General features: G+C 40.7%; 1 protein-coding gene across 1 annotated transcript; it reads left to right on the forward strand.

Moving 5' to 3' along the window:
- Nucleotides 1-4,228: 4,228 nt before the first annotated feature.
- On the forward strand, nt 4,229-14,018 carry LOC137268221 (uncharacterized). The gene is made up of 5 exons (XM_067802760.1): nt 4,229-4,366; nt 9,251-9,477; nt 10,880-11,068; nt 11,941-12,044; nt 13,815-14,018. The coding sequence occupies exons 2-5, from the start codon at nt 9,279-9,281 to the stop codon at nt 13,851-13,853; spliced, it is 531 nt and encodes a 176-aa protein (XP_067658861.1). The 5' UTR covers nt 4,229-4,366; nt 9,251-9,278; the 3' UTR covers nt 13,854-14,018.
- The last annotated feature ends 267 nt before the right edge of the window (nt 14,019-14,285 follow it).

The raw sequence follows: 14,285 nt of genomic DNA on the forward strand, positions 1-14,285 counted from the left end.
AACAATATAAGATAATGAGGTAAAGAAGTTCCGTGGAGATGAAGCCCATCAATCATACCCTGCAATGACTGCCAGCACCCCTCCACCCCCACCCCACCGCCACAACACACACACATACCAACACACACACACACACACACACACACACACACACACACACACACACACACACACACACACACACACACACACACACACACACACACACACACACCACACACACACAGACCCACACACACAACACCCACACCCAAACACCCACACCCCAACACACCCACACCCACACACATCCACACGCCAACACACACCCACACACACACACACACACCCCAACACACCCCCACACACCCACACCCACACCCCAACACACACCCACACCCACACCCACACCCCAACACACACCCCAACACACACCCCCAACACACACACCAACACACACACGCGCGCGCACACACACACACACACACACACACACACACACACACTTATATCGGAATATATGATACTATTTATGCGTTGTTCGTGTCCAAATATATAATTGTCTGTGTTCTCCGGTCTTTTCTGTCATGTGACAAACAACATATTCGTGATGTACATTTATTGCACTGCGAGTGAGTGAGAGAGTGAGTCGAGTTTTACGCCGCTTTTAGAAATATTCCAGCAATATAAGAACGCATACGGGAGACACCAGAAATGGGCTTCAGACATTGTAAATGCATGGAAAATCGAACCGGGGCCGACACCATCAGAGCGAACGCTTTAACCACCCCACCTTTCCATTTGTCTTATCAGTATGGCCACACTTAGACATGGGCCGTGTGTAGCTTTACGTACAGATAACATCGTCATACTTTCTATTTCATGCCAGAAAATAAATATCTAACATCTCTTGTCTTGCTCTTTTGAGATAATACTGGCCGTTTGAACGGTCGTTGTGTTACGGCATGCTGAATACGTGATAAAACCTTTCAAAACCACTTAAGGTATTCAATCCCGCGAGCTATATGGTGGAGGCATGAAAATAGTCGAATCCGGGCCACACGCACGCATGCATACACACGTATACATACAGTCGAACACCGTTGTCTCGATATTTACGGGACCGGGAAAAAAATATCGACTTATCCGAAAATCGACACATCCGAGTTGGGCATATCATCACGTGATGACAAAAGTCCCTGATAAGATTCTCACTATGTCTTCATCCAATATTATAATCCGTTGTCATGAGTTTTACGTTGAAACTGGGAGTACATGCTAATTAGATAAACAAACATTTGCAAGTGACACCTACACCTCAGTTAGCCTTGCACTGCCGCTACCTTTGATTCATGCAGCGGCGAGTGTGTAAACAGTTGGAGGCAGTCGCAGTTCAGACGGATACTTGTCCCAGAAAGGTTGGTGTATATCGACTTTACGTGCAAATATTGAGTTAATCGGGTAATTTTGCTTGTTGGGACCACGAAATCATATGGAGGTGCATCCGTATCGTGTTACAAGGGTTCAAATAATGAAGGATTTTGTACCCTCATAAGAAACTATATCGAGACAACCGAGATATCGGCTTATCAGAATTCGACACAACAGTGTTCGACATATTTTAAAAAAATTCTTTATCCGGTATTGTATCAATACAACTGACGACCGCAGTTACAGCATTAAATCGATTGTTACGTTTCTGGTGACCATAAACCCTATGGATGTACATTGATGATTACACATTATGAACAAAAGGACAAAAGGATAGCTTCAGTCACGTGACTCTTTGGAGAAACCATTTCCACGGATTAGGTTTACGTAATATGACATATTTACAGTCCCGATTAATGAAGTAATGGTGATTCCAAGAGCTCGGGATATTATTGTTGGCAAAGTTGCAGGGCAGGTAATGGATTTTTGTATGTTTTGAAGTGTCGGGCGCAAACTTCAAACTGAAGGTCAAATTGTGAGAAAATCCCACTGACATCTAAGCGTTTATGTATGGCGAACCTGAACTATCCCTCCCTAATACAACCCATTTTTATGGATATCAACTTCTTTATTATGATAACACAGCATTTCGTTTTTACAACTTTTCTTGTGGAATTTAAATCACTGTTACTGGTTTATTTCGGCATAGTAAAAAACAGGACAATATAGTTCTTCTGAAAAAGATTAATTTCACCTAGATATGAATGCATTTGATTTGCGTTTTCGTGATTTGTTTAATTCTTCGTTGTTTAGCGTTTTTGTAAACCAATGCCCCTTAACAAATCTTTGATAGTTTTTCACTAATTTATAATGACAGATCTATATATAAATGAATAAATGTTTGTGGTATGTATGTGTGTGCGCTTACGTGCGTGTTCGTGTGTAACTAGTTGTATATCGAACGTAGTGTGTATGTGTGCAGTGATCTGAACAGGTGTTTGGTACTGAAATGTAAGGCATGGTGCAAGGCATGGGTTGTTTATTTGTTGTTTACGCCACACTTATTCAAGATATATATGGCGATTCTGTCTAAATTAACGAAAAAGTCGGAGAGAAGAGGTTCTTACGGTCTTGGTGCATATCTAAGTATTATTAAAAATATATTCAGTTTACCAATTGTTCAGTGTGTAATGAGCTAGATAATGTACCGCATTATTTACTGCATTGCCGAAAGCAACATAAAGCAACATAAATCTACGTAAGGTGATGCAGTAATGACATTTGACGTACTGGAGTATTATACACAAGGAATATCGTTCGCGATACAGTTCAGAATATCATTCTTGCTTGTGGTAATGCGTGCGGCAGCTTTACTACTTTACATAAGTTTGGAAACATAGCATACCTTTATAATGGGCAAAGCGTAAATGGACCTACTTGTAAGAACACCTATTAATCTTTTAATGATCATCAATCAGTCAGTCTGGCGGCGGTCTGAAAATAATCCAGTCTGGACCAGACAATCCAGTGATTAACATGTCATGAGCAACGATCTACACAACTGGTACACGATGACATGTGTCAGTCTTGTCATTGAGCCTGACCACCCGATATCGTTAGTCAGCTCTCACGACAAGCATGGGTTGATGAAGATCCGTTCTAACCCGGATCTTCACGGGTCTGTGACGCATGGGGGATTTGGTGCATAGTATCCTGCATTGTGGGCCATAGTTTGTAAATGTGTATACTTGGGCTTTGTGGCACAGTGCCGGAGGTTGATAATGAGTTATGGGTTGTTACGGGTTGTTGGGGGTAATGTGTAGTGTACAATCAATTTATATTAATGAGTAGTTCTTTTTACATTCAAATATCAAAGTACGACACTTGATTACCAACATGATTAAAACACCAAGCCATCACTCCACCGGTGTACTCAAGGAGGTGCTGGGACGATCCCTAGTGCCCTCACATAATGCGTGCAATTAAGACACTTTGACATAATACACAATAGATCCACAAGTGTTGACGCGTTCGAATCCAGGAGATGGATAACAGTATTATGATACCGTAAACCATCTAACAAGCACGTTTAAACATTTTCAATGTAAAAATCCAGTACAACATTCGACCCTACACCCACACTCATACCCCCACACTACCACCACTAGTCGTTCCGTCCACTAAACAATACAATAAACAACAACAACAACAACTGCAACAACAACTACTACTACTACTACAACAACAACAACAACAACAACAACAACAACAACAACAACAACAACAACAACAACAACAACTACTACTACTACTACTACTACTACTACGGGTTCGGGTCTGCATCACTGATAGGGGTGGCCACACCCGGTATTGAACAATATGTGCTGTCCAGAAAGTTGTAAAAGCTCCCAGTCCACTCTGCATTGGTGATCGAATACTGGATAATGCACGCCAGTGTCATTCATTGTTGTCCATTAAATACTGTTGTTGAATTATTCCTTTTTGCAGTAAAACATTTAACGTTACCAGTTTTTGCTTAAGTTTGGTTTTAGACCAGCAAGATATTTGTCGGCGTTTCTTTTGGATGCTAGTTGTTTACTACTACTACTACTACTACTACTACTACTACTACTACTACTACTACTACTACTACTACTACTACTACTACTACTACTACTACTACTACTACTACTACTACTACTTATTCGTCAAGTTTCATTTGGGCTGAGGCCCCGGTCTCTTATACGGGAAGTTACGGTATATATATTGTTACGGCTCTGTGAATGCAGAGGCAGTCAAACACATCCAAATCCTCCTGTAGGTAAATATCTCCCAGCGACAGATACACGGTCCATTGGCTGTAGTAATACCACATTGTACTGCTCGAACCTGGAGTATAAAGCCATGCTCAATCTACCCGGGTACACACAGAGTACAGCTGTCATCGGTTTGACAGGTAGGTCAGCTCATACTTTCTGATTTATCGATATTGATCCACATAAGATCGACAATTTACATGTATGTTTTTATGCTGGCTGTTTCCGGTCTTTTCTCAAACGACCCAGGAAGATCCGGGTTAGAACTGATCTTCAGTAACCCACGCTTGAAGTGAGAATCGACTAACACGATCGGGTGGTCAGGCTCTCTGACTTGGTGGACATATGTCATCGTATCGCAATCGCCTAGATCGATGCTCATGCTGAGCACTGTCTGGTCCAGACTCAATTAATTACAGACCGCCCCAACTAGCTGGAATAGTGCGGCGTAAAACTCACTCACTCACTAACTCACCTCTCTCAAATGTACCCGCCTTTCCATATTACATCAATAGTTCAACTGCAATTCTGGGTAAAATGATGATAATAATTGGTGATCAAAGTAACAAATAATAAATAAGCTTAAATAAAATGCCAAAATCTTATACAGTACCAAGGCCTGGTTGTTTTCGAAATTGGTATTGGAAAATGTTTCCTTGTGTCCAAAAGCCTTTACTGTCTCGATCCCCTCGTGGCCAAAAGGAATGTTCCTAATTGTCTATACAAAGGTCGGAAAATACAAAATAGTCCCAAAGAAGGGCACTTTGACGGACCCTTCAGAAGAAATATTTACTGGGTGTCGTTCTTGTACCGTCATACCGCACCTCCAATGATAATATACTGAACAGCAAAAGAAGCGCAACGTTTTTGTTGGTCTCGTTTTTAAAAAGAAGACATAAACAAAACGCCTATTTTTATGAGATTTCATTTTTTGAAACTTTGCGTTTCGTTTGCTGTTCAATATGTTAACAAAATGGTATAAAGGGATGCTGGGCTTGCAAGGATCAATTGTTGGATAAAACAAACTACCATCTCAATGCATTGGACAGGCTACAGGAACGCTTGTGATTCTGAACCTGGCGAAGTGAGTTTGAAGTCATTAGAACGCATTTACCGCCCAAGGCTATTGCTTGTTTTTACCCAACTTGAGAGTATGTGCTTGCATCCTTTTCCAGAAAGTATTTCCATTAGGAGAGGTTATTCGGGACGATTCATTTAGCCCTTGACGTTTCCGCCGGTCACTAAATCCATTTAGCCTTTTGCTTAATAGAGAAGATCATCATCTTTAGCCTGCCAGCATGGATCCTCTTTGTTCATTTCCATTTACATGAATGGATTCTTACCAAAGGAGACACAGATAAGACAGGTGCTCGTTTTTAATGAAATTGGATGCCCTTGAGGACAAACAAATGCAACAGAAGAGGTTCAGACAATTTATGTAGGACTGCTGACCATTTCGTAGATGATTAGACCTTTACGTTCGTTGGGATGCAGGTTCAGCAACTCTGAAGTTGCTCATTCAAAGGATAAACTTCGGGTAGAAAGTAATCTGAAGTTCAGAGTTGAATTCCTTAATAGAGACAATATCACAAATACCCATTCTGTACCCGACCATTCATTTTTGGCACTGTTGATAAGAAGAAATAAGAGATTCAGAGAACTGATATGATGATGTCAGACAACTCATGAAGCCATCCTCCCTGTTAACACAGACGTTTGTAATTCTTTGTTATAAAAAGAGGGAGTGGCTTGATTTATGTAGATGCTCTTCATGATACTATTTGAATTTTTGGACGCTTGTCACCTGAATACGGAAGAACATCGTTTTCGTGTCATGGAATCTGGACGTTGTGGTACAATGGCACGTAATGCCTGTTCAGCAAGTGTAGTCGTTTGAGTGAGTGAGTTTGATTTTACAGCAGTATCATAGCGGGGAACACCAGAAATGGGTTTCATACATCGTGGGAAATCGAAACTGGGTTTTCGGCATGACGAGCGAACGCTTTAACCATCAGGCTAGCCCATCACCCCTTAGACGCTTGAAGCACAGGTTACAGTGCGCCAAACATGCAAACTGGGGTTGTGTAGTTAAAAGTATTGTATCCAATCCAAATCATGTCACGTTGGGGACTGACTCCCAGCGGGAATAACTGAAACCCCGGTAATCGGCTTGACCCGGAAAACTTGGTTCAAACTTGTTCGTGTAGTGCTCGTCGTCGACGGAAGGTTTGAGTTGAATGGCAGCTTTTCGTTAATGGGGCGGTGGCGCAGCCTAGAGGTTAATGTCGTTCTAGTCACGCCCAAGACACCGGTTAAATTCTCCACGTAGGTACATTGTGTAAAGCCATTTGCTGGTGCTCCCGCCGTGATATTGCTGGAATTTTATGTATTATACCCGCTTACTTATTGCATAATTTTAGATATTTTGTACTGCATGAAGTAACAGACAGTTACACCCCTACGAGTTTTCTAGTGAAGGGCCTTAATTAAAATATAAATATGGGATCACCATTTGATGTTTTACTGATCGGAATGTCTGCGGTCGTTTCTCGACTATGTAATGCATGATTACGAATTTCTAACTTCATCTAAGGCGCCTTTTTTCGTTTGCTCAGTTCGTCTCTTTTAAAAAAAAATTGTTGTTGTCTGCGTTAGATGTAATCCTCCCATGGTGATAGGTCTCCAGTGTCATAACTCACATTATGTTTCGTGAGAACCAGAAAACCCCTAAAGATGTCTAGTAGAGCAGAAGATTTGTGCAGACGTGCAGGAATACGAGTTGTTAGGCGTCTCTTCGCGACAGCAGTGACTCAGAGATGTATATTAAGATATCGTGCTGAACTGGGTAGGGATTGTAAATAGCTGTACGGAGTTGTGCCCCTTATACCATTCCCCATTACTCGTCCCTTTCCGTAACCTTCAAGAACATTCGTCACCACTCGTCCCCTTCCGTAACCTCCATGAAGACTCGAGTCGATTCGGCTCGTCCCAGAATAACACGATATGATATCCGAACAGTGAGTGAGTGACTTTAGATTTTGGACTAAAACCGGTTTTACCATGTCTCCATTCCACTGCCATGCCAGAATTCAAATGGATTCCCCGCAAAATATTTGGACCATTTACAAGTCATATATATAAAATATATTTTGGTACAGAGTTTTAGTGAAAGTGAAATGTTTCTCGGGCATCAGTGCGTCACTTTTATTTGTGCGCGTAAATTTTTATTATAGCTAAAATGGATAGAATTATCATTAAAACGACCGCGGTCCACTGTAACTTGATAACGCCCGCAAAATGCTTGACGACGGGCCATTATCAAGCCCGTTGTTACGTGACGTCATAAGTAGCTCAGCTGTTAATATAAAGGGTAACGCTATTTTTCAGGGCATTATCATTTGCAGACCTCGGGCTTCTGCAAATGATAATGCCCTGAAAAATAGCGTTACCGTTATTATAGCTAAAATGAATAGAATTTTTTATAAAAGAACAATAAAAACAGCGGCATCGGTTTAGAAGCATTTACTGCCAACAGCAAAACGACGGAGGTCACTGACACACATTTTACAAATATAGTCACGTCATAGAACAACAGAGATGATGTAGGTGATTGAACTTCGACAGCTGAGCTACTTATGACGTCACCTAACAACGGACTAGATAATGGCCCGTCGTTTTGCTGTTGGCAGTAAATGCTTCTAAACCGATGCCGCTGTTTTTATTGTTCTTTTATAAAAAATTCTATTCATTTTAGCTTTAATAACGGTAACGCTATTTTTCAGGGCATTATCATTTGCAGACCTCGGGCTTCTGCAAATGATAATGCCCTGAAAAATAGCGTTACCCTTATATTAACAGCTGAGCTACTTATGACGTCACGTAACAACGGGCTTGATAATGGCCCGTCGTCAAGCATTTTGCGGGCGTTATCAAGTTACAGTGGACCGCTCATTTCTGATAACGAGCGGTCGTTTTCATGATAATTCTATCCATTTTAGCTATAAAGTTCAATCACCTTCGGCTCGTTTAAACTTAGGTTCATTATTGATATATATCTGGCTCACATTCGTCACATGTGCCTGTGCCATAATGCACTTTCCTGCCTGTGCCAACCATAACAATTGTACCATAAATGACAACATACAGCAATGAAAATATCGACTTGAAGTCTAACGTTGTTGATCACTGAAAACAATGGCGGCTGGTAGTATGAACAAAGGTCAAGGTCGAATGTCGTCACTCTCAATAGTGACGTCATCCGTGTTGTTCTATGACGTGACTATATTTGTAAAATGTGTGTCAGTGACCTCCGTCGTTTTGTTGGCAGTAAATGCTTCTAAATCGATGTCGCTGTTTTTTTTCTTATTTTATAAAAAATTCTATTGCCCTGAAAAATAGCGTTACCCTTATATTATTGCCTTTTAAAAAAAATAACTTGGCCGCGTTCCGATCATCCATCTGTCCACTATATAAAAGAGTGTCTAAGAACGAGTATGACTCATTAACACGTACTAAACTTCCCAAACTGTATTTCTGAGAGAAAAACAAATAAAACTGTGTTTATACAACCGTATCGAATAAAAATTGTAAAAAAAATGCCCTACCTCACTTTTTACAGAAATGTGCCGGAGAAACACATATTTTTATGCAGCTTAACCACTCTATATTGCGATACGGACATGAACCGTTGTACGGACTGAGTCAAGGCCACAAATGCAAAAACAGACTAGTATATATGACAATTTCTAAAAATATAATACCCGACTGGCGTCCTGTAAGTTTATCTGGGCTTGTGTTATTAAAGAAGAGAATTACTACAGATCTATAGACATAGCATTCAGTAAAGTATTGGATCAAGTCTACATGTTTGTGGAGATCCCACGTTTGTGTGATCTCTGTAGTGAACAGTCATAACTATTACATCAAACTTAAGACTATTGTTCCTTATGTTTCAGGAGAATGTGGACAATGCAGTGCATTTGTTTATCAATTACACGAAATTAAGGATGGGTTGTATATTTCAGATTAACGGGGAATCGCAGTAGAGTCACTATGCGGATCTTGGTGTGTTTCTGTCTGTCGATGGCATGGTTGGGGGCGGTAGAAGCACGGGCTAGGACGGTACGGCGAACCCTAGATCTGCAGGCAGATGAAAAGAAATTCATCAAGGAATTTGATACGTTCATGGGAGAAGCTGAGGGAACAGCTTCGAAAGATCAGTGGCCGTCAAGCGATGGCCAACAAACAGAAGGTAAGTAGCTCAGCGAACACGAATGATGTTTCGAATCAACGTTTCAGGGTGAAAGGTACTCATCATTAGTCATATCAACCTGGCAGACAGCATAACGTTCCATCAACTACCTACCCAAAAACTCTTTTTGTTTTCATTTTGAAACATATTGTTCCTTTTTGTCTTGATTAGTTTGGACGTTTTGTTCCTTACCCCAAGGCTATTATTATCGGTGGTTATTGTGACATTAGGAATGGAGTTAGTTTGCTATTGAACACATCTTCACCTAGGTCTGTTAGAAGTTGTATTTCACAACTTTCCAAACCCTTACTACGATTTCTGACGACAGCCATCATGCAGACAATAGATTAGTATTTACCCACAATGCATCATGGGTAATGATTAGGGGATTCCCCTAAGTTATTCATGGTTTGATGACGGGACCTTCATTAGTTTCATTAGAAGCATACTTAGTTAATGGGTGTTTAAATAAGGGTTTATACAACTTTATCTAAACACTTCATTAACTAATCAAACATTACGAATTTGTATCACTGTGTAGTGTTTAATTGATGATTACATAATTACGCGTTGATACAACTGGGCCCTGGCTATTGAGCCGCCTCTGATATTGGAGTTTACATTTTGTTATGTTAGGTCTCATGGTTCCTAAGTCACGGATTCCATTAGACTTCAGTGTCAATACAGCTGTATATATGTCTGAACTGATCACTGAGCAGCCGTCGGGTAGCCCAGTGGTTAAAGCATTCGTTTGTCGCACTGAAGTACTGGGTTTTAATTCCCTGCACAAGATATGGAGACCATTATGTCGTTCACATATTGCAAAAACTTTGAGTAAAACCATCCTCACTCACTAGTTAGTACACCAGGGTCCACTTGCACAAAGCAATCTTAGCTACGACTGGCTTGAACCTAGGTTAGTGAATGAGAGATACAATCATCGTAGCGCTAAGATCGCTTTGTGCAAGCGAGCCCGGGTGTTAGCGAAAAGAGTGAGTGAGTGAGTTTAGTTTTACGCCGCATTGAGCAATATTCCAGCTATGTGGCGGCGGTCTGTAAATAATCGAGTCTGGACCAGACAATCCAGTGATCAACAACATGAGCATCGATCTGCACAATTGGGAACCGATGAAAAAATTCAAACAAGTCAGTGAGCCTGACCACCCGATCACATTAGTCGCCTCTTATGACAATCATAGTCGCCTTTTATGGCAAGCAAGGGTTGTTGAAGGCCTATACTACCCCGGGACCTTCACGGGCCCTTAGCGAAAAGAACACGCATGTCTTGCCTTGGCTGCATATGCCGCAACTCAAACACATGCATGGAAAGGTAAGTATATATTTGTTCAAATATTAGTTTTGGGTACAAGAAGTATGAATGTTTCATCGAATTTCTTTCCAGCATTCGGTTTGACGCAGAAGGTGTTCATCTCCGACATGATTCTACAGAGCTGCATAGCGTCGGGGGTATACCTTCGCCAAAAGGGTACAACCACTTCAACAACCACGCGAACGGAAACGCTGGTGGCGCGTCTGTTGGATATGCTAAAGACCAAGAGGACTACAGATGCTCCTATGATGACTGACATGGGTCGGTACATATTAACTGTAAAAAACGTTGTATTTTCCAGGTTATGTATAACACTGCTTTGAGGCGTCTTTCAGTAGCGTACGTTGGAATGCGCAAAATCTGGACAGTAAGCTTATGTACCTTCTATCACCAAGTTGCTTCTTTCCCTATTACTACATCCGAGTAATATGATATTATCGTTTATATATTAATTATTGTAGACACAGGGAGTGGTGCAGTCCAGTATTGTATACACCCATACCGCATGGTTTCATTCTCTAGAACCACGTGTTGTACAACCCTATATGGTATAGCCCCGTATTGTACATCCACTTATGGTACAGCCCCGTGTGGTAAAGATCCGTATTGTACAGCTTCCTGTTGTACAGCCCCATATACGAGAGCCCCGTGTGGTAAAGATCCGTATTGTACAGTCTTCTATTGTACAGCACCATATACAGCACCGTATACTAGAGCCCCATATGGTAAAGATCCGTAGCTTGCTACTGGACAGTCTCATATGGTACAGCACCGTATTATACAACCCCATATACTAGAGCCCTGTATGGTATGAGTCGCATATTGTATAGCCCCGCATGGGTAGAGCCTCGTATTGTGCAACCCAGTATAGTACAGGCCCATATGGTACAGCCCGTATCGTACAGGGTCGTACAGAACACACCCGTATAGCTCGTGTATTAAACTGTCGCCTTGTGTAGTAGAATTGCGTATGATACACCTTATTATGGTATAACCCTGTATATTACAGCCTCCACGGGTACATCTCAGTGCATTACGGGTACAGGCCAGTGTGTTGTAGCCTCGTACCGTATTTGTTTCCTAGATTCTGATTCTGATTAATTTCATCATGCACTCTTCACCTACTCCTACAGAATGGCAGAATGACCCCTTAATTATGCTGGAAGATGCTGAAAACCTATTCCGGAACCTTTGCTACACCATTTTCGAATTAAGGAGACTGAACAAGAAACTAGCGGTAAGTCATGCTCATATTTAATGTTCCATCCTTAAGGGAGTCCTGGTTTTGGATTTGTCCCCAGGAACTATTAATTGTAATATGCGATGCTGATTGATCCAGCGGCAAAGCTCGGTGACTTTCTACTGTTGTACGTTTAAAAAAAAGTAGGAGAACTTCATTTTTTATTTACGATTAAAAATATTTTGGAGATTTATCGGAGTCGATCAATGTTGATATGACAATATTGAATGTTTTGAGAGTACATCACCATTTTCTCTTCATTATGTCCATATTTATTTGGAATGTAGTCGCTTTTGAAAGATGATTTGCGAATGACATGTAATTTGTATGTGTACGATTCTCATTTATACAAAACAAAACAAAACAAAAAACAAAAACAAACCCACGTTCTTGAAAAACGTCAAAACCTTGAATGACGTCCCATGCACGTGTTTGGGGCAACTGCGTTGTGCACGTGCATATCAAGCCTTATGTTTAGGGGTGGTAATAGAGGGAATTGGTAGTGCGTCAATAAAATGTCTGTACTTGAAACGTTTGTCAACTTTTACACCTCCTATCCAAATTGAAAGTTCAGGTTGCCCTACTTATTTGGAAGAGTATATAACAAACAGAGTTCGGAATCTGGAAATCTGGAATATTGAAGGACATGCTCTTAAAACAACAGTCTCTAACTGACGTTATGGTGGTACGTTGTTTGTAAATCCCGAGATGTTAAATTTGCTCAGTGATTAATTATCATTGACTAATTAATCATTTCTAAGATTATGTGAATCGGGTACGTTTTCATTTCTGTGAATAGTAATAAGAGTTTTCGTCGGGTGAGTGAATGCGTGAGTGTGTTGACATATACGTTGCGTTTAACAATAATCCAACAATGTGAAGGCAGGGGGCACCAGAAATTGGCTTCACACATTTTACAAAATCGAACCCGGGTCATCGACATGATATGCGAACGATTTAACCACTAGGCTACCCCGCCGTCCAAATTTTCATCGAATGGCAATCAAATTTTAATGATAATATGAATTCTGGGCATTCACATCAGTGAATAAGATTTCGTGAAGTTTATCTCTAAGTTAGTGCTGTGTTGTCGGTGTTTGGCGGCCTGTTTTAGCGATGTTCTAGGCCGCAATAAGAAAATATTGGCGGCAACAAAACGGTTGTGAATGATTTTGAAACAAAAATAACTACGGTGCTGTCAACATTTAGGGTGGTATTTATTTTGATCATAAAAATACCTCACATGCTTTTTTACTGAATTTCAACTTATATGCTACAAGTACAACCAATAAAATGTAAGTAGCTCAGCGAGCACGAACGAGGTTTTGAATCAACGTTTCAGGGTGAAAGGTACACATATTTTTGTTGAGGGGTGAGACCGTAATCCTCTAGCTATTAAGCCGCCTCTGATAATTGCTGTTTACATTTGTTATGTTAGGTCACATGGTTCCTAAGTCATGGATTCCACTGGGCTTCAGTGTCAATACAGCTGTATATATGTCTGAACTGATGACTGAACAGGAGAGCAGCAGTCGGGTAGGCCAGTGGTTAAAGCATTTGTTTGTCGCCCCGAAGTACTGGGTTCAATTCCCTGCACAAGATATGGAGACCATTTCTGGTGTATGCCGTTCACATATTGCGAAACTTTGCGTTAAACCATCGTCACTCACTAGTTATGACACCAGGTTGGAATGGGTATATTAATATGCAACAATCATGTGAAAACTCAACCATTTCTACACAACGTATTGTCACTGTATATTTCAGGCCGAGGGTCAACAACAATCTACCACACCCATGATGTAGGGGGACACGTTACTACAGAACCGACGATATGCAGCCAAACACACGTAACTGTAAATTGTAATACAAGCGCAACTTAGTGCATCTTTATCATAACAAAGGCAATGGAGATGTGATTTGTCATCAGTAAACAAACAAAAATAAAGTTTTCGATATTTTTTGTTTTAATTGTACTTTTTATGGATTTTTTCATAACTAGCTTGAGGGTTGAACCTTTATGTAATGCCTGACCCGTTTGAATAGTCTGTGTTGATAGGATTTAGCACAAACACCGGGTATCACAGTTTCATGATAGTTCATAAACACATGACATTATGGTTTAATATGGTTCATAAACACATGGCATTATGGTTTAATATGGTTCATGAACACATGGCATTATGGTTTAATATGGCTCATGAACACATGACATTTTGGTTTAATATGGTTCTTAAA

The sequence above is a fragment of the Haliotis asinina genome, chromosome 16, assembly GCF_037392515.1.
Source record: "Haliotis asinina isolate JCU_RB_2024 chromosome 16, JCU_Hal_asi_v2, whole genome shotgun sequence".
Lineage (NCBI taxonomy): Eukaryota > Metazoa > Mollusca > Gastropoda > Lepetellida > Haliotidae > Haliotis > Haliotis asinina.

Coding starts and splice junctions, on each gene's coding strand:
- LOC137268221 (XM_067802760.1), top strand. CDS start 9,279: ATGCGGATCTTGGTGTGTTTCTGTCTGTCGATGGCATGGTTGGGGGCG. Junction 9,478..10,879: donor CGATGGCCAACAAACAGAAG/GTAAGTAGCTCA, acceptor ATTTCTTTCCAG/CATTCGGTTTGACGCAGAAG. Junction 12,045..13,814: donor GACTGAACAAGAAACTAGCG/GTAAGTCATGCT, acceptor TGTATATTTCAG/GCCGAGGGTCAACAACAATC.